This window comes from Gadus chalcogrammus, chromosome 1 (genome assembly GCF_026213295.1).
Source record: "Gadus chalcogrammus isolate NIFS_2021 chromosome 1, NIFS_Gcha_1.0, whole genome shotgun sequence".
Classification (NCBI taxonomy): domain Eukaryota; kingdom Metazoa; phylum Chordata; class Actinopteri; order Gadiformes; family Gadidae; genus Gadus; species Gadus chalcogrammus.
Genome location: NC_079412.1, coordinates 16,676,783 through 16,699,855, shown reverse-complemented (window position 1 = coordinate 16,699,855; position 23,073 = coordinate 16,676,783). Strand labels below are relative to the sequence as shown.

Genomic DNA, 23,073 nt, shown 5'->3' with positions numbered 1-23,073 from the left:
ATCCCCATTTCATATTTTTCAAGCAGCCAATGGGATTGTGGGATATATTGGGAGTGCACGTTGGTTCCGTAGTGATTGACAGGGTCAGGGTTGACGGCATGTGTAAGTGCTGCCTCCAGTTCACTAGCGCACTAGCTCACCCCTGCAATAGGAACATTGCTGCTCTCTTGGTTTAGACCATCTGTCTCCTATTATTCTTTGCTGCTGCTTTTTTAATGGTGGGCTTTTTTCTCATCCCAGTCGCTGTGCACGTTTACAGAAGTGTCTCTTGTTTCTTCTCTTCTTCCCCTTTTATATTCACCTTTCGCAGGCTGGACGGTATACCACCAAACGTCAGAGAGAGTGACCTATAAATCTAGTAGCAAACCGCGCACTAGATTCCTCAGTGGACCCGTGTCTCTGTCCATCTGTTTGTATTTGTTCTTTTCTATTTGCCCCTCACTCATCTGCCATATTCTGGTTTCACCTGAATTATGCTCTGCTCCCCCCCCCCCCCCACCAAAGCCCTTTTACTTTTGGTTGACCCTCATTGGACAGAAAGACAGACTGTACCCCCAACCCTCCTTTGTTGGTTCCTCATCCTAGCCTCCACCCCCTCGTACCTTGAGGCCATTCAACTGCTTTGTCTTGTGGGTTAGTTGTAACGTGCAACATACAAGAGCTTTGTGCGCTGCTTCTGGCTTTGAGCAGAACCCCCCCCCCCCCCCCCTCAACACTGTACAGGGATGGAAGATAGTCTAGTCCAGTGTGTGTGTGTGTGTGTGTGTGTGTGTGTGTGTGTGTGTGTGTGTGTGTGTGTGTGTGTGTGAAAGCCACGTTTCCTTCTTTGTTTGAATGTGTCTTCATCCACTATTTTATTTTATTTTTATTGTGTCTCCCTAATTTCAGTCAAGCAGTCCTCTTTATACTAACTCAGGGACCCCCCCCCCCCCCCCCCCTCATCCCACCCTGATTGGCCAGCTCTCTGTCCCTCATGTTTGGACGGGGGAAGACGTGCATGGTGCAGGCGCCAGAAACCGCACTGATGGAGACTTGTTCCGCCATTTTAAAGGGCTGTATCATCAATCTTACTACTTCTTCCTCTTCCTCCATCCCTTTTCTGTTACCTGCATGTTCCTGACAAGTACCGACTATAATGTGTTCCAGCTACTATGTCTGTGCTCTTCCCGTATGGATTTTTCCTTTTCCGTTTACGTATTTCATGTTTCACAGGCATTCTTGCAGTACATGGACTTACTCTGTGCTAGGCCTCTCTTGATGAATACATGCTCAGTTCCACAACCGCCTCTTTCCAGTCAAATAATTGTATCGTTAGGCTTACGATGCTCACTAATGGACTTCCATGTGGCAGGAGTTTAATTCTGTTTATAATGTTATATGATACTCATTATTAAATGTTATCAGACACGTGCTTTATGAATCTCTTTATGAAGGTGATTCAACTGACTCATCAGGACTTCATTATCCATTAATGGCATCAAGTACAGTTCCACTGAACAAAGTGCTATGTTAACCATAATGTGAAGGTCCAATCTTTAGAATCAATATGGTCTGATTGTCGGAAGGTTTAAGGTATCTTTGCCACGCCCTCCTGATAAACTAAATCCCTTCGTCACCAAATTGTGGACAGCTATTATAACCATAAAATAACCTGGGTCCCAGGGTTAATTTTTCTGTGGTAGTCCTCTCCATCACCTAGACGTCCCACATCAGCCTCTGGAATAGGCGCATGAGCGGAAGCACCCATTGGTCTGCCTCCCTTTCCCATCTCTAAAGCACCGGCCCATACACCCTTCTATTCTTCTATTCTTCTTCTCTCTCCCCGGTTGATTTGGTAGCTGTGTGTGGCTTTCAGGGAGCTTGTCCCGAGTCCTGGCCTAACTGTTTCTGTCTTGTGCTGTTCTGCTCCTTCATAGGGTCCACTCTGAAACGACTTTGTCTAGGCAAAGAGCGCAGTAGTAGTAACTATCTCAATTACTTTCTTCTTCTGTCTGGAATACCTTTTGTCGTCTTTATTGTTTTTTTTGCATGGATACGTCATGTTTTTAACAATGTGCAATTTTGTCACTTGAATTAATGTGGCAGATTTTGTTGAAATACAGGTAGACTTTGAAATACAAGGAAAAATGCATACATGTATACATATGTTTTTTGTCTTGCATGGCAGTGTGCCTTCAGTCTTGTTTCATTTAGTGCTTGCTTGAAAAAATTTGGTTTTAATCGTCAATACTTTATAAAAACTGCTAAAGTCCTTTGGCTGCTCAGTAGGAAATAGTGTATATTCTTCAAATTATCATAATCTCTAATGCAAGTATGTCCCATTTGCATTGAAAGATGTGATGTCAGCTTTGTAAATTTACCTATAAACATATTCAATTGATTCAGATACAAACTGCCAAGCGGCCAATTGATTAGCAGGACATGATAAATTATGGCATATGTAAAGTTATTGTTTACTTCTCCTCCAGGGTCATCTCAAAGCACACCCGTCGCTCAGACGGCCTCCAATCAGACGCAGCCCTTCGTCTCAGCCATTCCCTCTCAGTCCCCTCAGCCAATCACGGGGCAAGCTAGGATCCAGAGCAACAACAGCAACAACAACAACAAGAAGGGTACCTTCACAGAAGACCTTCACAGACTGGTAGACGATTGGACGAAGGAGACATTAGCCAGCGCCCACCAGCCGCGGCCCTCCCTGAACCAGATCAAAGAGCAGACCCGCCGGCAGGACCTGGGAGGCCGAAGCAAAGCCATCGGACCGGCCGCAAACGAGGTATCTGCCGCGGAGAGGCATAATCGGGGACAGAAGAGATTTGGGAACAATCGTTGAACTGCCCTGAGATCCGTGCCATTTTGATGCGATTATGACTCAGGAAAGTGCACAGTTTCAAGGTCATTTTTTTTAAACTTCCCTTTTTGTTCCCAGGTAAGATGCCCTACGGCTGCTAACAAGCTGCAGCTGCCTCTGTCCTGCCCTCTGTCCACCGCTTTATGCCCTCCTAGACCCACAGCTCTAGGTCCCAGCGCCTCCGTGTTTCCCCCCGGTTACATCATGCCGGTGGGCCATGTCGGAGGGCCTCTGCCCGGGCCCATCTACGCCCAGCAGTGGTCCGGCATGCCGAGCCCCGTGGGGGCCGTCGGGCTGCTAGGCGTCGCCGGAGTGATGCCCTATGTTGCCATAGCAACCCCGACGGCCCAGGCTTTCCCTCTCATCCTCCACCATCCTGACAATGCCGTGTGTACCAACAGCAACCGGATGATGTGAAGGGTTGTATCTTCAGTTTTCCTCCCCCGCCCATGCTAAAGAGATCCCTGGTGGTCGCAGCAAAGCAGGGGAACACCAGTACAGTGTCTACAGGAGCGGTACTCTTGATCCATTACGCTCTGACTCTTGGGTCGCCAGAGACACGCGCACACACAGAGCGTGTCCACAATGTGTGCTCCTACTGTAAATAATTCTGTCTAAGTGTTGATATCTTTATAAAACGCCTATAGTTGACGTGAGTATGTATGTTTGTATAGTATATATGTTAACGTATGCGTGTCTTAATACTTCAAGGCTTTGGTTTTGTCTAGCTTAAAGCCATACTGCATATACAACACGCCGTCACAATGAGACGTTTCTCGATACAATTCATTTGCTGCTGATTCCAGTGATTTTTTTTTTTTGCCTTTTCAATTTCTGTCCACTTTAAAACACTACATTTGAATCCAAACAGGGGGGCTTGAGAAGAAGGAACAGTATTTATGACAATGTCGAAAGGAATGTAGTGCCTTGAACATAGCTTTTTTTCTGTGAAGCAAAGCACGTCCGCATATAAGTGATTTTTATTTCCATGGTGGCCTGAGTGCTACTTGTTTTTAATGCATTGCAGACACTTTTTTTGTTGTTGGTTTACATATGAATGCCCTTGTAGAAATGCACTATTAACACAGTATATGCTCTTATTTAAGTAATAAAAGTCCTGTTTTATCCTCATTTACGCTCCCTACCTGTGAAGGCAACACAACGCCATAATGGTGACATGTCTGTCCGCCTTGCAGAAACGGTATATCTAAAGCTGAGGTACTAGAAGAGATGAGACTAACCAAGCCAGCAGCCAAACTACACTTTATCAGGTCAAACGGTTCATTTGGACACAGCCTCGTGAATAGCATGACTAAATTGCGAGAGGAGTGTGGGAGAGTTGTCCTAGCTTTTTGCTGGAAATGGTTGGGTCGTCGGTGTGTCCAGAGCCATGTATACTGTACAAAGTCCTCTATATAGACCTCTGGTAGTGTCCCAATCAGAATGTAGCAGTTTAACATGATAACTGGGTTTCTGAGGCTTTAAAGTGCAATTTTCTAAACCCCGTGCAAAGCTTTGACAGTGGCCTTGCCACAAGCCTTATCCCCCACCCCATATGTGTAACTGGAGCTGGCTGCAAAGTTGATCCGAAGTTACGAACCACAAGACAAACATGAAATCCTCTTGTTTACTTTCAACACTGTCCTATATATGTTTTAATGTGTACAATTATTTGGTGCAATCTTTGTTTAGTGTTCTTGTATTGTGAAACATTTTTGACGCTGCTATTGTGATGTATGGATGAAGAACTAGGATAGATGGTACTTAAAGAACTTCGAAATTCCTCTGCGATGAGATGTTGAAGAAGCAGTATTATTGCCTTGTGTGAAAAACAATTATGCATTATTTCCCTTTTTTCTTTTCATATTACATTCTACTTTTAAATTCCCTTGTGTGAAATGCTAAACTCTGACTCCAATATGGGATATTTGCACAACAGAACACGATCTTCCCACTTATTACATGTGGTTAGGGGTTTCAAATATGATCTGGGTGTACTTTACATCACTGAGCATGGCTTTACTGTGTTAGTTTTATCCTCCCAGCAATGGTTAACGTTACAGCTACTGTGGTGTAAAATTAAATTTTCCTTTACACTATTCCAATGTTACAGCACACCAACCCTGCCAAGCTGTGAATTGTACAGTTTTCTTTGTATTTATGTGTGGGAAGAGCGGGGGAAGTATTGATGTATAGTATTTCATCAATTCGGTTTGAATGGGACTTTTATAGATCATTATGTCTTCTGCTTTGGTTAAAGACTTCCAGTAGTAAGAGATTTCTGTTCTCTGTAACTTGTTTCTGGTACACATTTCTCCACCTCCCAGACTGTTGACTATTGTCGTCAGCCGGTGAGGGATACACACTGTTTGAATACTCGCCGTGATGGAGGGTTGAGTACACATGGACGCACAAAATGTACAGATCTGTGCCCACAGTGCTTTCATCAAATTTCTTTCGGAACAACACTACCATCTAGTGAATATGCGCTGATTGTCTAAACGCTTGCATTTAAGCTCTGGTCTGCTGTATCTCCCACTGCATTACCCGATCCAACCTGTCAGCTGCACTCTAATCACTAAGACGGTACATGTGTGAGAGAAATAAAATTATTTTGAGCTTGAGTGTTGTTATTATCCTTGTTCATTTACCACAAATTGATATGGAATTAGTTGTTTTTTAATACAATTGTACATGCACAATAACATACAATTAAAGCTTACTTTTCTCCTATTACATATAATGTAGTTATTTCTGACAAATCACAAAAATATTAATAAAATATATTCAAACATATTTATCAATGTCATACGTTTAATTTCTGAAATATATTTCTGAATAAAATACGTTATTTTGATTTAAGCTGAATTAGCAAAAGTGGGGTCCAGTATTTGAACGCCTTGACAGTCGCCCGACGCCCATGATGTTCAGTACGGTTCAGTAGTAGTAAACTGGCGGAAGAAAAAAAAACATCAAAGCCTATAGCAGGCGAAACACATCGGTAGATTCGTCACTATCAGGGAAACAACAACAGACCGTTTTCATTATAAAACAAATGCAGAGTAAAATGTCTACTGAACCTTATCGCATATTTGATTGAACTAAAAACATACAAAAACTTCCACATGTGGACATTTTTGAATCTGGACGGAAAGAAGTAGATCCTGCTTCGCCTGACGAATGTGTATACACGCGCCAATGGCGTTCAGCAATGGTGGCCCCTTTTGTTCGGTCGAGTTCCTGAATTATTCCTATCACAATGAACTCAATGCAATACTGTTTTTTATCGTAAACATTTCCAATGCGTGTGCGCTTGGTGTAAATCTACCTGGGACCATTTGATCGATACACATCGGTCTGCAAACCTTCCGATCTGGTGTGAGATTTCGCCGCACGCAGTCTCGAGGAACGCGGAGTAGTAAGTGTTTATAATATAGATCGCTACATGGTTTGAGGACCATGAAGCTGGGTGGGGCGTTGAGTATTAATTAATATTAGCTTATATTCCAACAATTCATGTGTAGTAGCTAAATGTGAATATAGAAGTCAAGACTACCCTGATCGGCAACACTCAAAATAACTCTGTATAGTGTGTACCACCAAGCATCGCTTGTGTGTGTGTGTCTTGCCAGCTTCAAGACTATTAATTGGTGGATTATTAAATCAACACATTGCCTAGTCAAGCAAGGTATCCCTACCTTTTTTCCCACCGTAGTCTTATTAACTAAACATTCTTCTGTCATTCTGCTGCTGGTGTCTAGCATTCTCAGGGTGAGGTCATTGTGGAGGGAAACATTGTAGCAGCCAGAATGATGAGCGACAGTAAGACTACTATATGTCAATCTGCGAACTTTAAATGTGTCCCCTGCTTGTGTTGTGAAGTCCCGAAGCGTCCTCTCCTCTACGGAAAAATTAATAGCTTTAACGGGCTAACGTTTAGCACGTGAATACAAGCATTGGTGTAAACGGCATGGGGTGTATTATGCCACATTGAGCGGAACAAAACAAAAAATCCGCCAAAATTAACAAACGACAGCTAGAGCTAACGTTGGCTCTGTCCTCTCTGCTGTGTGGCTGATGTTGTGGTTGGAAATGCGGTTGGTGCTTTTGTTTACTATCGTTAGCCTGGTAGCTCATAAGTAGCAGGCTGGGGTGCTTCGTTCAGTGTAGGCTACTACATGGAGGACGCACTATATGCTAAAGCTAACATTAGAGCGGGTTAATTTATTCCGTTGTGCTTGCTTCTTTTCAAAATCCTTGTTACTTGCTACCAGACAGGTTGGTCCACGTTTGTAGTCCAGGATGCAGTGATTCGTTTGATGGGTTGGTGTTGACCCGCCCACGACAACATGTTTAAAGTAGATGTAGTGTAGCTAGACTAGAACAGGTGGCTGTTTAAATGTTTAAACTGAGGCTGAGGATATCTATCAGTCAGTCTGTTGCCATGGTGCAGAAAGACGTTTGTCACGTGATGATAACAAAACCAGTGAACAGCCTGAGCTGAGTTAGTTGGTGTCACATTTACCTTTAAACTGTCTTTAAAACTTCTATTTATATATATATGCTAAGTTGCGTCTCATCTGCTGCCTTTTGCCCATGCTTCAGATGTAAAACTGTGTTGGAGCCGTCCCAGCAGTGGCCCTTGGCACAATGGGGCTAGACTTTGACGTGAAGACATTCTGTCACAACCTCCGGGCCACCAAGCCTCCATACGAGTGTCCTGTGGAGACCTGCCGCAAAGTTTACAAAAGCTACAGCGGGATAGAGTATCACCTCTACCACTATGACCACGACAACCCCACGCCTGCACCTAACATGCCCCAGAAAAAGAGGAAAGGCAGGCCCCCGCGGGTGTCACTCGCGGGCTCCATGGACGGCGACGGAGGGGGCGGCAAGGGCGGCGGACAAGGCCAGGGGGGGAATACGCCCGGCAGCCCGTGCCGGTCGGACCGCTCCCACTCACCGGGCCGGGACACGATGACGTATGCCCAAGCCCAGCGCATGGTGGAGCTGGAGATCCAGGGGCGCATCCACCGCATCAACATCTTTGAGAACATTGACGTGGTGTCCGAGGAGGACAGCGAGACGGAGGACCCCCCGTCGTCCGGCACGGGGGGCAGCGGAGGTGCGGCGTGCAACGGCGCGGACAGTGGCGCGGGGGGAAGCGATGCCGGGGGGAACGGCAAGGACAGGGGGCCAGACACGCCGGCTGCCAACGGTGGCAAAGCCACCCCCAAGTCCGGGAAGCACAAGAGCAAAGAGAAGAAGAAGGAGGGCTCGTCGCATCACCACAGCGCACCGTCGGGCCCCGCAGTCAAACTGCCCGAGGCGGTGTTCAGAGAGCTGGACCAGGAGAGGCCCGACGCCCCTACTCGCCACTTGTCCTACTACAGGTGAGTTTTGACTGGGATCCTTTTCGGCCACAACATGAAATGGGCCAAGAGGATGTTGTCTGGCCGTCTAGCTCTAAGGGCTCTTAGATTACACGTAATGCAGCCTCAACACCTGACACAGTCACTCAAAATCGTGTAGCTCCCCTGTGCATCCGGTTAACTGTAGTCAATATGCTGTGACCAATCTTCAAGGTTCTCACTCTACATACTCCTATTGTATTGTGTCAGATGCATGTTATTACAAACTAAGACTAACTGAATCTAAGTCTATTCAATAGTAATCTCGTATCTGGCAGCCCTTCTATTTTATAGCAGTACTTCTGGGGGGAGATTGTGCCCAGCCTTGGCCGGGAACATAAAAGTGTTTAATCACAGAGATATTCTACCGAAGAAAACTCATTTACACGAGTGCATGTGACTTTCTGAAGGGGCTTTAATTAAGTGTTGCCAGTCGACAGTGGCCATTGTACGCAGTCTTGATTTGAAACCTCTACAGACACTTATAACACTTCTGGCCGAGTTTGTGTTTGCCAATTCCACCCTTACAGAATCCTCGCCTCCAGTCACAAGCTTGGACGAAACAAATACAAAGCGAAAGAAAGCGAAACGCCCCGTTCACCCAGAGTCACTTTGTCCAACATCAGACTTTAGAATTACTCTAAAGTCTGATTTGTCAGACTAATGCAATAACAACATGGGCACAATAAGAAATAACCATGAATCATGATGACTGTGTCCGTTTTTTGTTTTGCCCGGCTGAACAGATAACGTTGTCCCTGGCTTCTCTCTGTGAACTGATCTGTGCTACCGTATGCTCCCTGTAAACCCTCTCCACCCACCTCCTCCCGCCCCTGGTGGTCGTTCATCACGGTAGTCACTTCACCACCTCTTCCCAATCCCGCCCCAAAAGGTACATAGACAAGTCGGTGGAGGAGCTGGACGAGGAGGTGGAGTACGACATCGACGAGGAGGACTACATTTGGCTGGACATCATGAACGACAAGCGGCGGTCCGACGGTGTGACGCCCATCCCCCAGGAGGTGTTTGAGTACCTCATGGACCGCCTGGAGAAGGAGTCCTACTTTGAGAGCCACAACAAGGTGCGCACCTGAACTCATAGCCGCTAAGCAGTGGAGACGGCAGGGTGACTCGGATGGATGGATTCAAGGGGGAAGGAGATATGGAGTGGTAGATAATAGAAGTTCTCTCAGATAATAGAAGTTAAGATAAAACTGTATTAGTCCCCGATGGGTAATTGGATGTTGCAGCAGCAGAACAACATAATGGTAAAAGTATTAAAAAGGGCTACATATGTAAAATAGATCAATTATAATTTACGTTTAGGCAAGCTTAACCTTCTTTTGGATTAAAACAATGCATCTGTTCCTTATTGATGCAATGCCAATGTAAGACAAAGTGCAGGGAGATGATGCAAATAACAGATCACTAACGGAAACAAAACAAATCCCTCCGTCCACTGAAACCACTGCTTCTCTCCCCTCCCCCCCCCTCCCCCCCACTCCCCTGCACAGGCGGACCCCAGCTCGCTCATCGACGAGGACGCCGTGTGCTGCATCTGCAACGACGGCGAGTGTCAGAACAGCAACGTGATCCTGTTCTGTGACATGTGCAACCTGGCCGTGCACCAGGAGTGCTACGGCGTGCCCTACATCCCCGAGGGCCAGTGGCTGTGTCGCCGCTGCCTGCAGTCCCCCAGCAGGGCGGTGGACTGCGCCCTATGCCCCAACAAGGGCGGTGCCTTCAAGCAGACGGACGACGCCCGCTGGGCGCACGTGGTGTGCGCCCTCTGGATCCCGGAGGTGAGCTGCCTGTGCCCCCTGACACGACTACCTGTTCTTCGTGTTCAGATATTTCTGAATTGATTGTTTACGAGAACAAATGAGAGGTGTGTGTGTGTGTGTACGTTATCGTATCGTATTTGTTTCAACTCTAAACTTAAACACTCAATTATTTTATTTGTTATGATTTTTGCTTTAAGTTGGGGGTGTACAATGATGGGATTAAGTATGATGGTGAAATGTTGAACAGCAATGCCCTTTTCATTTTCCGCATTTGTTTAGATAATGAGCCATGAGCTCTATGATGGAAGTAAAGTTCTTAACTCCCAAAGTTATCCTTTCTCCCATTTAGCAGTCAGTGATCACATCAGGGTCAGTCAGTGATCACATCAGGGTCAGTCAGTGATCCCATCAGCAACGCAACGCTCCTCTAACCCAGTGCTGTAGTAGTGAACCGTAGTAGTGAACTGAGACACCCCCCCCCCCGCCAGGTGTGCTTCGCCAACACAGTGTTCCTGGAGCCCATCGACAGCATCGAGCACATCCCCCCCGCCCGCTGGAAGCTCACCTGCTACATCTGCAAGCAGCGCGGCTCGGGCGCCTGCATCCAGTGCCACAAGGCCAACTGCTACACCGCCTTCCACGTGACCTGCGCGCAGCAGGCCGGCCTCTACATGAAGATGGAGCCAGTGCGCGAGACGGGCGCCAACGGCACGTCGTTCAGCGTGCGCAAGACGGCCTACTGCGACATCCACACTCCGCCCGGCTCGGCCCGCCCCCTGGCCGGGGTGGGCGGGGCCAGCATGGGCTCGTCCAACAGCGAGGGGGAGCTGGAGGACGACGACGAGCCCAGCATTGGCCACGACGACGACTCCAAGGGCTGGAGCTCGGAGCGCGCCAAGCGCGCCAAGGCCAAGTCCCGCATCAAGATGAAGCGCGCCCGCAAGATTCTGGCGGAGAAGAGGGCGGCCGCGCCGGTTGTGTCGGTGCCCTGCATACCCCCCCACAGGTATGCTGACGACGCGCACGCACGCACACACGCCTCTCTACCTCGGCTCTCCGTTAGTTATCCATCTGTCATCTTTAATTTGGGACATTACAGTGGTTATCTCAAAGATTTATTTTACATTCTCAATCAACATTGTGTTACCTCGATAAGAATTGCCTTAACTGAACTTTGGGTACTTGAAAATCTTTGGGATCACCCCCTTTAAGACTATCTACACACCTGCAAACTTGTCGCTTTTCGGCGACAATCGCCGTTTTCTTTTATTTTCTTTTGGGTTTTTTTCTTTCACGCTAAATCCCGTCCAGGGTAGCTTAGAATTCGAGTAGCCGTATACTTCGAAACACCGATCAGTCCTTGGACCAATGATTTCTCCCCCCCCCCCCCCTTAAAAATTAAAAATATTAAGTAAGTCAAATATTTTTTAGGAAATCATGTATAAATAGATAAGTACTTTAATTATCCCCGTGGAGAAATAAATTTCCTGCAGCACAACACGACAATCAATCAACTCCCATCAGACAACAGAAACCCAGTGCACATAGTACATAAACAAATCTCTTTATACCGCTAGAACCTAGAGGTTGTGGTCTGAATAACGGAACCGTGCTGGGGCTCCCCTGTGTCCAGGCTGGGTAAGATCACCAGCAACCTCACGGTGCCTCGAAAGAGCCAGTTCATGCAGAGGCTGCACAGCTACTGGACCCTGAAGCGGCAGAGTCGCAACGGCGTGCCGCTGCTGCGCCGGCTGCAGACGCACCTGCAGTCCCAACGCAATGTGGAGCAGATCCTGCCCACGCCGCCACCCAGCAGCGCCATACTTCCTGTGGTGAGACGCGCACACACATACAAAGACACAGACGTGCTCCCACACTGCACATGTGCAGGGTTTTCTCCAAAGAATGCCGTACTGCTGCTGTACCACCATGTTACATTAAGAATTGGGTCTAGATCTAAAAATAGGACTTTGAAACATTTCTGTTTATTTCTGTATTTTCTTTATTTCTTCACTGGTTTAATTGTGTAGCACTAATTTGAACAGTGCTTCAAAAAGCTAGGGTACAATATCGCGCAGGTTAGGACAACCTAAAATATGTTTAATATAAAAATATATATATATAGGCCTAGATATAGAATATTTTTCCCAAGGGAAATCTCCACCACAGTTTATCATGAATCACTGTTATATCTGACGTGTGTGTCTGTCTGTCTGTCTGTCTGTCTGTCTGTCTGTCTGTCTGTCTGTCTTCGTTTCTATGTATGTGCGGTGCCCATGCTCCAGAGAGAGGGCGAGGAGAAGCCGTCTGCGCTGAAGGAGCAGCTGAAGGCCTGGCAGAGGCTGAGGCACGACCTGGAGCGAGCCCGCCTCCTGGTGGAGCTCATACGCAAGAGGGAGAAGCTCAAGAGGGAGACGGTGAGCCCCGCTGTCCTTGTTCATCCCTCTCGCCCTCCATTAATTCACACTCCCGCTCATTCCGTTCACTGGCGGCAGACGCCAATGTGTAGTTCCAGTAACGTCCTGTAGGGGGTTCAACGCGGATGGATGCAGAAAGCGCGCCCCTTTTTAAAGACGCTAGTTAAAGGCCTACGTGCAGGTTAACCGGAAGTTTTGACTAATGGGTACATAAAGCACTCAAAATATGTGTATAATTTATAAAGTGTCTCCAAAATAGTGTTAAAGTCCAGTTTTTGGCGTTTCTGGCAGTAACTGGCGATGACTACACGTTGGGGAGACGTGGTGGAAGGTAGCCTCAGCTTAGTACTAGAACTATGGCGTCTAAGAGGTGGCAAGAACCACAAATAACATGTATGACGGCCCACAGCAGTTTAATTTCGAACGTGTCAGACGTGAGAGGGCGAATGAGGAATTGCCGAGAACTGATGGCGGTCCAATATGCCGAGATAGCGAACCGATGAAATTGCCCCATCTTAGGAGGTTCACGTGTAGCATATACTAACTATAGATAATATCTATGTATTTAATCACCTGAACACTCTCTTACTAGTCCCTACTCTCAAGGGTCTCATTGCGGCTTTGGTCCGTGTCTCCCCAACGTGTCGTCATGCAATGCATTCTGGTTGAAATGAGAGTCAATAGCAAACCGCTCAAATAGTACCTACTTTTTCGTATTACATTCCGTTTTGTGATACCTAAAAAAAATAAAAATACAATAAATAACAGTTTAAATCTTTATTACCAACAAGCAACTTGCACAAATTCTTTAAGTTAACAAGTAATTTCGGATTGAACATTAATGAGTTAATATTCAATGCAAGCCGGCCAAAGATGTTATTTTTTCCCGGTATTGTTTGCATGCAAAAACCGCATTGGTGGTTGATGTCTTAATGTGGAACATACAGTAACAGTCGTGTGTGAACCAAAGGGCAATGTCACGGACGCTACTTTTATAATATTCACACTCTATGGTTACGTCTCACGAGTTGTTAGTCCGTAGTACTCGTGGGAGATACTGTATAGTCTAGTCCACTAATTCAGAGGTCATTCCCTGTGCTTTTTGCAGCTATTTTTGGTTTGCGTCCTCAACCTGCTGCCTCGTTCTGCACTTCTTTCACGTGCACTTCTTTCACGTGCCTGAGGACAAATCTACACATATTTCCATATATTTTTATATTTCTTACATTGTAATATATTTATTTTGATTTGTCCTGAAGTTTAATAATGAAACCATGTGCTTTTTTTAATGCATGCATTAGTGTAACTATCATACCTACTACCTAATCCACTGGCAGTACTCGCCCCTAGATTTTACATGTAGGATGATGTATTCATTGTATTCTGAATGTGTGTCTGCTGTGGTCTGAACCTGGGTGTTCAGATCAAGGTCCAGCAGATGGCGCTAGAGATGCAGCTGACTCCCTTCCTGGTGCTGCTGAGAAGCACCCTGGAGCAGTTACAGGAAAGAGACACCAGTAACTTTTTCACCGAACCTGTTCCACTGGCAGAGGTAACCTGATGACACGCATGCAGACATAATGTACACACATACAGTTTCATCCATTGTAATTTGAGATGGGATTCCTTGCATAAACCCTTGCATAAACTCAAGGGGAAATTTCTTTCGTCTCTCACCCTGGACAGGTTAACACAATATGTATAATATAATAAGGTCAAATTGCTATTAAACAATAACATTGTTTTATAGATGTTATTAGCGAATGGGCTAGCGCAAGAAAGTTGAAGTCTAGTTAACGATGTCTCTAGAGCGTTCCCTGGCTGAATCAGTGTGGCCACAGTCTTATCTCGGTCAATGAGCTCCACATCCACGTCGATCAACGTGGAGTGTATCGCTGTATAAATCCTCATTATTCAACGTCCATCTAACCCGTCCACAGGTACCCGACTACCTGGACCACATCGACACGCCCATGGACTTCCAGACCATGTGGAACCTGCTGGAGTCTCACCACTACCTCACGTTTGAGGCGTTCGAGTCCGACTTTGGCCTCATCGTCAACAACTGCCTCAAGTACAACGCCAAGGACACGGTGTTCTACCGCGCCGCGCTGCGGCTGCGCGAGATGGGCGCCGCCGTGATCCGCAGCGCACGGCGGCAGGCGGAGCGCATCGGCTTCGACTACGAGGCGGGCCTGCACCTCCCCCGCGAGCCCAGCCCCGACAGCCCCCACAACGACCGGGACAGGGAGCGCGAGCGCGAGTGGGAGAGGGAACGGGAACGGGAGCGGGAGAGGGAACGCGAGAGAGACAGAGACAGAGACCGGGAGAGGGACCGAGAGAGGGAGCGGGAAAGAGACAGGGAGCGAGACAGAGACCTGCCGCTGTCTTCCAATGAGGAGGGTAAGGGAACACTCTCCCCCCCCCCCCCCCTGACACACTCCTGACCTTTCTTAGTTCCAGGGCAGATGTATGACCTCTGGCCCCTGTGCACTCGTGTTGTAGATCTGCTGCTGCCGGAGAACCGCCGGCGGCTGCCTCTGGAGGACCAGCTGCACTTTCTGCAGGCGCGCTTCGACGAGACCAATGCGGGGAAGCACAGCATCGGCCAGTCGCGGCGCGCCAAAGCCCTGAGGAAGGAGATGGCGGTCGTCAAGAGGAAGCTGGCCCACCAGCGGGAGCTGGGCGCCGGCCTGGGCCCCGTGTTGGGCGGGGAGCGGCTCTCCGCCCTCCCCCACCACCCCTCCGTCCCGGGGCGCCACGACGAGGGAGGGGAGAGCAGCAGCCAGGAGATCGGCGGCAAGGGTCAGTCCCGATGCATGGCACGGTCATACTATGTATTAGGAAACGCCGAAACACATTCAAACACGCATTGACGAGGACACCACATAGTGAATCTATCAGAATGTATCAGTATATTTAACATGTGGTTAAATGGTTATGGCTTTAAATCTTTTGATCTTAACCTTTTTTAAACATGACCTTATGCCGCTTTTCCACCGCACATGTAGCTCGACTCGACACGACTCGACACGACTCGACACGGTAGCAGCGCGGGTGCTTTTCCACCGCAAATAGTACCTCCGGGACGTGGGCGGGGTCGTCTGCGCGAAAGGGCTGTGACGTATTTTTGTACGCGACGCAAACAACACCTACGTAACCTACACATGGACAGAACCAACATAACAACAATGGAGAACACCGATGCGATGGTATTCGTGTTCGTATTATTAGCTGGCATGTTGAAGAAGTGGAATATGTTGGCTGCGGCGCTGCTATGGCTGTTACCAGCATGGTTGCCATGTCGCTCTCGTGACTTCGTCACACTCTCTGGCCAATCAGTGGCCGGCCGTCTGCCGACGTCACCTTTTAGCATCGGCTCAGCCGCTTGGAACCTAGAGCGAGGCGGTACTAGAAAAAGCAGCCACTTGAGGTACTAGATCGCGGTGGAAACGCAAAAAAGGCGAGCTGAGTCGAGTCGAGTCGAGTCATGTCGAGCTGGTACCATGCAGTGGAAAAGCGGCATTATTAATCTACTCAACCTTTTCAAGCATAATTAATTGGGCATTTGAGGCTTGTGAAAGGACGCAATTAATTAAAGAGGTAAAACATGTATGCATTCAATTTTGTATGCCCAAACACATTAATATCATTACACACACGTTACAAACCTGGCACATTGTCGAAAAATAATCAGCAAAATAATCGCAACTTTTTTCATAACAGTGTTATGACCTAGACTCTATTCCTCTTGCTGAACTCCTGCACATTTATGAATCAGTAGTTTAAAATCAATGTGAAGAAGTAACCCTTTCCCTCTCTTCCCCCCCCCCCCCCCCCCCCCCCTCCCCCCAGATCTGAGCGCCTCCTCCTCGGTGCTGGCCCCGGAGGTGGGCCGCCGCACCTCCGTCCTCTTCTCCAAAAAGAACCCCAAGACGGCGGGACCCCCCAAGAGGCCCGGCCGCCCCCCTAAGAACCGGGACCTGGGCCACGGCGGGACGGGGGTGAGCCCCAGCCCCATCGGACCCCCGCAGCTGCCCCTGCTGTCCCCGTCGCGGCCGAGGAAGAGGCCCCGCAGCCCCCACAGCAGCTCCACCTCGGAGAGCGACAGCGACGCAGAGGAGCTGCTCCTGGGTACGCCATCCGCCTCGTGTTGTTTGATCCATCCTTTGTTTGGAGGACATCGGAAATCAGCCCTTTTACCTCTGATTGTGTTATGGGTTATCACGTGTTTGTTCAGCGCCAGATAGTCTTGCGCCTAGAATCCAATCAATCTCATGAATTACAGTAGATTTGCGTCTAAGCTTTCACTTTGATTCTATTGTTGTGGTCCGGAAACGTACCCAGGCGGGTTGACAAATGACCCGTACGCTGAAGTGGTCACAGCCATTCACGTTTTGTTACTGGTTCCTGTTGCTTGCGGTTTGGCACTTAATAATTAATTGAGGAAGTAAATATAGCAATTTAGATTCTAGAGTTTATTAGCTGACTGAGCTGTATGTAAATAATACGTTCTGACATTTTCCTGATACGATATTTGTTAGGTGTGTAGTTGATACGTCCCTCGGTGAGATGTTATGGCTATTTTTGTCTTGTTGAGATCAAGATCTCTTTACCAAGAGAGTAAACAAATTAAAATCTAAACAGTAATTTGACAAGTAAAGCACAACAGTGAATCTGCACGTTGAATACAAAGCCAAGCAGTAAGACGGATCAACAGGAACGGTTAAACAAAGCGTACAGAGAAGCCGACCTTAAAGTTTTAAAACGTTCTGAAGAGAACATGCATTGCTTTATTCTGTGCATTTATTCAATCAGTGCACCACAGTGTATTCATTATCTTAAACAACTCAATATACTCTGCGCTCCAGGGTTACCGAGCAACGGGTTTGACGGCGGGAACCAGCCGGTGACGGAGAGCTTCCGGGTGTACAGGAACGAGAGGAGCCTGCCGCGGTCCAGCTCCGACTCCGAATCCACCAGCAGCAGCAGCAGCAGCGCGGCCTCGGACCGCACCAGGTAGGGGCGCTTCAGAGGGCCGCTTCCTCTGACTGGGGACACCGGTAGGGGAACCATGTCGGGGAGGGGGGGGGTGTTCGACACACAAGTTGATCAATTCAGCCCCTCACCACTCACCTGCTTCTTACCAGCAGTTTATCATGGCAGTATTATTCAGACTAGCAAGAGAATACAAGCAAGTCTTTTGTGTAAAACAATACGAACAGTCATGATCCTTTAAAACAATCTCACTCTAAAGTTAGACAAAATATAAGACATTAGATGACATCAAAACCACCAAGTAATCGATCTTTCTTGTCTAATTATTTATTTATTTGTCAGGGACACTGCAAAGAACATTATAACATTAGAAGGGTAAAAAACAATGTCCCATTTCCTTTTAATCTGTTACTGTGACACCTGCTTTTGCTCATAGGGCTTAAAGCTATATACTGTAGGCCGCCCAGTCAAAACAATAACAAAATAAGTGGTTAGAAGATGTAAAAAACGTTGGATCATTGTTGAGGGTTGTCTTCACCACCAATAATCTATATGACGTCTCAGACTACGAGTTAACATATTCGATTTATTTACGCTAAGTTTAGTGACATCATGTCATGTCAATCGAATGAATTAGACGCTAGTAACATTACTTTAACTTGCTAATTTACAAGAACACAGCCCAGCAAAAGATATGACGCCTTATAAATAACTATTGTCTTCTACGTATTGAGGAAGTTATAATCAAACCAGTAATCAAACAGTTAGGTGCTGAAAGAAGCTTAGGCTAACTTTGCTCGTGCCATGAGCATTTCAACAGCTCCTGTTGGGACCTCCTGACTGACAGTGTGTGTATGGGTGTGTTTCAGCACCACTCCATCCAAGCAGGGCCGCGGAAAGACGTCCTTCTCCCGCTCAGCCTTCCACGAGGACAGCAGCGAGGAAACGTCCGGCACGGAAAACGACTCCTACTCCGTCGGAGGCTCGCGCAGTGTTTCGCACCGTAAGCACAAAAACACAGGCATATACACACACAGACATGCACACGCTTGATCACACAAACACAGACATGCATGTTGCGGGGGAGGTTCATCCTTTGGTATCATTGTTTGCCATCTTCTAGTGGTTGAGGTGGTACAGGTATGATGCATGAAATGGTAACAATGGTGACTCATCGCACAGTGTGGAAGCCTGAGAGGTAACACGTCCCAGGTAGTACTGGTCATGTGCACCATAATGTTAGGCAATGTCATGACAGGCCATGAAATGCTTGTATTCCAGGCGTGAGACTATGAAATGAAACACTGTGACACACTGGAAAGGCATGATGGAGAGTTATGTGATGCAGTACATGAAATAACTATTTTTTTAGATTTATAGTTGCAAAGTATATCTGTGTGGGAAAGGCCACAGTGATCATTGCCACATACAGAGATGGTTGTTTTTTTCCCGCAAATACCACACACCTGCACAGCAGAAACACACACACATACAAACACCTGTTCAGTAGTCGTAGTTTTGCAATTTAGCGAACATTTTCTTTAACCGCTCCCGTCAACAGAAGATTATGTAGAGATAAGCACCACTTGCAACAGTATACAATGGAAAGGAGTCACTGTTGCCGCAGTGTTATGCTGACGGAGGCCCAGTTTCCTTACTGTGTGTATGTGTGTGGGAGTGTGTGTGCGTGTGTGGTGGTGTGTCGTCTTTCTGTGACCATGCGGTGGGGGCTTTTTTTTTTTTTGTCTCAGTGGTGCGTAGTCGCAGCCGCTCTGGGTGCTGGATGACCTCCGACGACTACTCGACCCTGGACGCCCTAGATCTGGTTTGGGCCAAGTGCAGAGGCTACCCCTCGTACCCGGCTTTGGTGAGACTCTGTCTCTGACTCTGTCTGTCTACGTCTTTGACTCTGTCTCTGTCTCTGTCTCTCCCCATCTCTTTTCTTCTCTCTGACTCTCCCCATCTCTTTCAGTCTCTCTCTGTCTCTGACTCTTCCCATCTCTTTCAGTCTCTATCTGTCTCTGACTCTCCCCATCTCTTTCAGTCTCTCTCTGTCTCTGACTCTCCCCATCTCTTTCAGTCTCTATCTGTCTCTGACTCTCCCCATCTCTTTCAGTCTCTCTCTGTCTCTGACTCTCCCCATCTCTTTCAGTCTCTATCTCTCTCTGACTCTCCCCATCTCCTTCAGTCTCTCTCTGTCTCTGACTCTCCCCATCTCTTTCAGTCTCTCTCTGTCTCTGACTCTCCCCATCTCTTTCAGTCTCTCTCTGTCTCTGACTCTCCCCATCTCTTTCAGTCTCTCTCTGTCTCTGACTCTTCCCATCTCTTTCAGTCTCTCTCTGTCTCTGACTCTTCCCATCTCTTTCAGTCTCTCTCTGTCTCTGACTCTCCCCATCTCTTTCAGTCTCTCTTTGTCGATTTCTGTTTCCATCTCTTTCTCTCACTCTCACTGTTTTTTTTGTCTGTGTGTCTCTCTCTGTGGGGTTCTGTCACTTTCTATGGCTGTGTGTGTGTGTGTGTGTGTGTGTGTGTGTGTGTGTGTGCGCGCGTGCGTGTGTGTCTCTCGCTCTGTCTCTGTCTCAGGGTGTTTAAAATGATACAATCCTTGTATAAGGAGCCGAAAATCTCCTTTTATTCCCTCAGATGTATTGCACTTATATAAGGAGTGTACACTCCATTTGTCAATGATTACAAGAAACTCCATTCTGTCAATACTTTTAGAATGAAAGAAGGTGTGTTTTTGCACACTCCACAGTTTGGAGTGTTTGAACTTGGTGGTAGGGGCGGCAACTAAAAAAACGACTGGTTAAACAATGACTGGTGATGCCATTTACTTTTCAGGTCAGCCCCCTAAAAAAAGATTGTGTGACTGTGGTTTGGAGTGGAAGTTCATGCCTCCAAAGGTCTAATTTAGTCATACTATAGCTACTTTGAAGGCTGTTCACACCACCACGGAAAATTATATACGCAAAGATAATTGTACAATTAAATCGTATTTCAAGAATCGTCCCATAATGGTGTGTGTATAGTTAACTGCTATCCACACCAGTGGAAGACACGGAAGATTAAATGCCACAATTTTGTGCAGCTGTGACATTTATTTTTGTGTTTGAAGACATCCGTCTGGGATTACAACGATCGAACATGATCGCGCTAGTATGCCGTGTCCCATTGTTACACTGAGCTGATCTAACCCTCTCCCTCCTCCCACCGCTCGCTGCAGATCATTGACCCCAAGATGCCCAGGGAAGGGGTGTTCCACCGGGGCGTGCCCATCCCAGTGCCCCCCCTTGACGTGCTGAAGCTGGGGGAGCAGATGACCCAGGAGGCCAGAGAGCACCTCTTCCTGGTGCTCTTCTTTGACAACAAGCGAACGTGGTACGTGTGCACATGTTTCACTTCAGTTCCAGAGCATCATGTTCTTCATGTTCCATTCTCGAGTTTCCGCTTGTGCCCTTTTTTATCTTGCATTTTCAAATGTGGTTTAGAAAAAAAAGTCACAAATCAGATGGTTTCCGATAATTATCTACATACTGTCTCAGGCATCTGACAGTTTTTTTGCTTTGAACAAAGTGCACATACAGAAAACTCAGAACTATAGTTTTGCTTCAGGGAGAAATGGGGCAAATGTGGTTTTAAGGGAGGAGGAGTGGAAGACGACGAGGCGTCTTTTTAGGTCATGGTTTTGCAGCTGAATTATTTGTCTACGTCTTTAACGCCCCACTTGATATTGAGGATGTCCTAAAATGTCACGTTGAACATGAATCACTTACTACACCTGCGTAGCAGGTTTCCTAACTTCCTTCCTAACCATTGATTGAAGCATTTAATTTAAGAAAATGAATACTATAATATATGGATGATTGAGAGGTGTATATGTTAAATTATTAACTATTACCCTTTTTATGAAATATGTTGGAATATTTAAACGTCGATACATTTGATGAGGGCATAATCAGACTCCAAAAATAAACCTCTATTTAGAAGAAAAGAAGTGCCATGTTACACTGAGAGATACACTTGGAGTTTCATAGAGAGTAACACTGGGAGTTACATTGAGACTTGCATTGGGTGTGACACTGGGAGTTCAAGTCAGAATGTGTCACTTTTTTACTTTTCAATAATGTTATCAATAAATTCACATCTGTTATCTGATAGCTTCTACGGAAAAGAAAAATGTCTGGCAAGCCCGCACCTTTCTCATAGTTTACAAGAAACGTACTATCAGCATTCCCTAAACGCCTCCCACTCAAACCTCCCTGGCAGCCAAACTACGCTCTTTTGCGTTGCGCAGTTAGAGCGGCCACCTCTGGATTTTTTTTGAATGGCGTGTGACCCGTGTCTCGCAGGCAGTGGCTGCCGCGGTCCAAGCTGGTGCAGCTGGGCGTGGACCAGAAGCTGGACAACGAGAAGATGCTGGAGGGCAGGAAGTCCAACATCCGGAAGTCGGTCCAGGTGGCCTACCACCGCGCCATGCAGCACCGCAACAAGGTGCAGGGGGACCCCAGCAGCGACACCAGCGACAGCGACTGAACACGGCGGCGGCAGGCTCGCCCACACTGGTCCCGGACGCCGCATGTCGTGATGGAGCAGGCGGGTGGGGTTGTGGGGGTTGTGGGGTGAAGAGGTGAAGACCCCCAGCCCACCAAGTCTGGGGTCCTGCTGATGGACACAAGTAGTGGAAGTAGCACCCAGTGAAAAGCACTACATCCTCAACACACACACACACACACGCACGCACGCATACACAAGTTTGTTATTTAACCTGAAATGTAAGATATTGTATTTAAGATAAAGGAAAAAGGGTATTAATAATGATAATAATAATAATGATAATGGTGATGATGATGAAAAAAAAAAAGAAAAAGATGTGTCCAGAATCATAATTCACGCGGATCGATCTAAATGCGGCCTGATAAGATGTTTAAGGAAAACAAACAAAGCGGATATGATATTAATCGTGTGAAATCGAGGCGCTCTCATTTGTCTCCCACACACTTTCTGTTCACATTCAGACAGGAAATTCCAATACTGTACCTCCACAAAACACACACTCTGTGGTGAGGTGACGCTGTGTTGTGCATCAGCCTTGTTCTTATTCCTGCCCCCCCCCCCCCAACCACCCCCACTACCGTGATGTCGCCGTTTCAAAGAGCACAAGCAGAGACTCCACAGTGCGACTCCCCCCCCACCCCCCCCCACTCCGAGTCGCCAGGTCTGCAGTGCAACCAAACTGTTTATTTATTCCGCTCCCACGAATCCCGGAACCCTCACCTTGACGGCGGACACGGCTCGGCAGCCCTGATGTTTATTTTTTAACCCAACATTCTTGTTGATCATGCCTTTGTGTGTGTGTGTGTGTGTGTGTGTGTGTGTGTGTGTGTGTGTGTGTGTGTGTGTGTGTGTGTGTGTGTGTGTGTGTGTGTGTGTGTGTGTGTGTGTGTGTGTGTGTGTGTGTGTGTGTGTGTGTGAGCATGTGTGCGTATCATGCAGGCTGCTGGTGAATGATTCTTGATGACTAATCGAAAACTGTCTGTAGTCTCAGGCCATTGGCTGTAGAATTTTTTTATACATAAAAAATTGCATAAAGATAGAAGTTTAATAAAAAGAATTGA

The 23,073-nt window shown here is 47.1% G+C and overlaps 2 protein-coding genes across 3 annotated transcripts in view; both read left to right on the top strand.

Annotated features, from left to right (window-relative positions):
• Positions 1–5,599, top strand: part of LOC130384579 (serine/threonine-protein kinase WNK2-like) — a 35,284-nt gene extending 29,685 nt beyond the window's left edge. The window contains exons 28-29 of the mRNA XM_056592836.1: positions 2,469–2,773; positions 2,927–5,599. Of these exons, the coding sequence (XP_056448811.1) occupies positions 2,469–2,773; positions 2,927–3,265 (644 nt within the window). The 3' untranslated portion in view covers positions 3,266–5,599. The remainder of the gene's footprint in view (positions 1–2,468; positions 2,774–2,926) is intronic.
• Positions 5,600–5,671: 72 nt separating this feature from the next.
• brpf1 (bromodomain and PHD finger containing, 1) lies at positions 5,672–22,988 on the top strand. 2 transcript variants are annotated; one of them, XM_056592849.1, is made up of 16 exons: positions 5,687–6,266; positions 7,454–8,241; positions 9,152–9,341; positions 9,774–10,061; positions 10,532–11,049; positions 11,677–11,875; positions 12,329–12,460; positions 13,884–14,012; positions 14,401–14,863; positions 14,966–15,265; positions 16,316–16,594; positions 17,332–17,479; positions 18,328–18,461; positions 19,210–19,325; positions 20,682–20,836; positions 21,808–22,988. In XM_056592849.1, the coding sequence occupies exons 2-16, from the start codon at positions 7,499–7,501 to the stop codon at positions 21,989–21,991; spliced, it is 3,978 nt and encodes a 1,325-aa protein (XP_056448824.1). In that variant the 5' UTR covers positions 5,687–6,266; positions 7,454–7,498; the 3' UTR covers positions 21,992–22,988. The 2 variants fall into 2 exon arrangements, with proteins under 2 accessions (XP_056448833.1, XP_056448824.1); XM_056592858.1 differs by lacking the exons at positions 19,210–19,325; positions 21,808–22,988 and having other exon boundaries at positions 5,672–6,266; positions 20,682–20,758.
• The last annotated feature ends 85 nt before the right edge of the window (positions 22,989–23,073 follow it).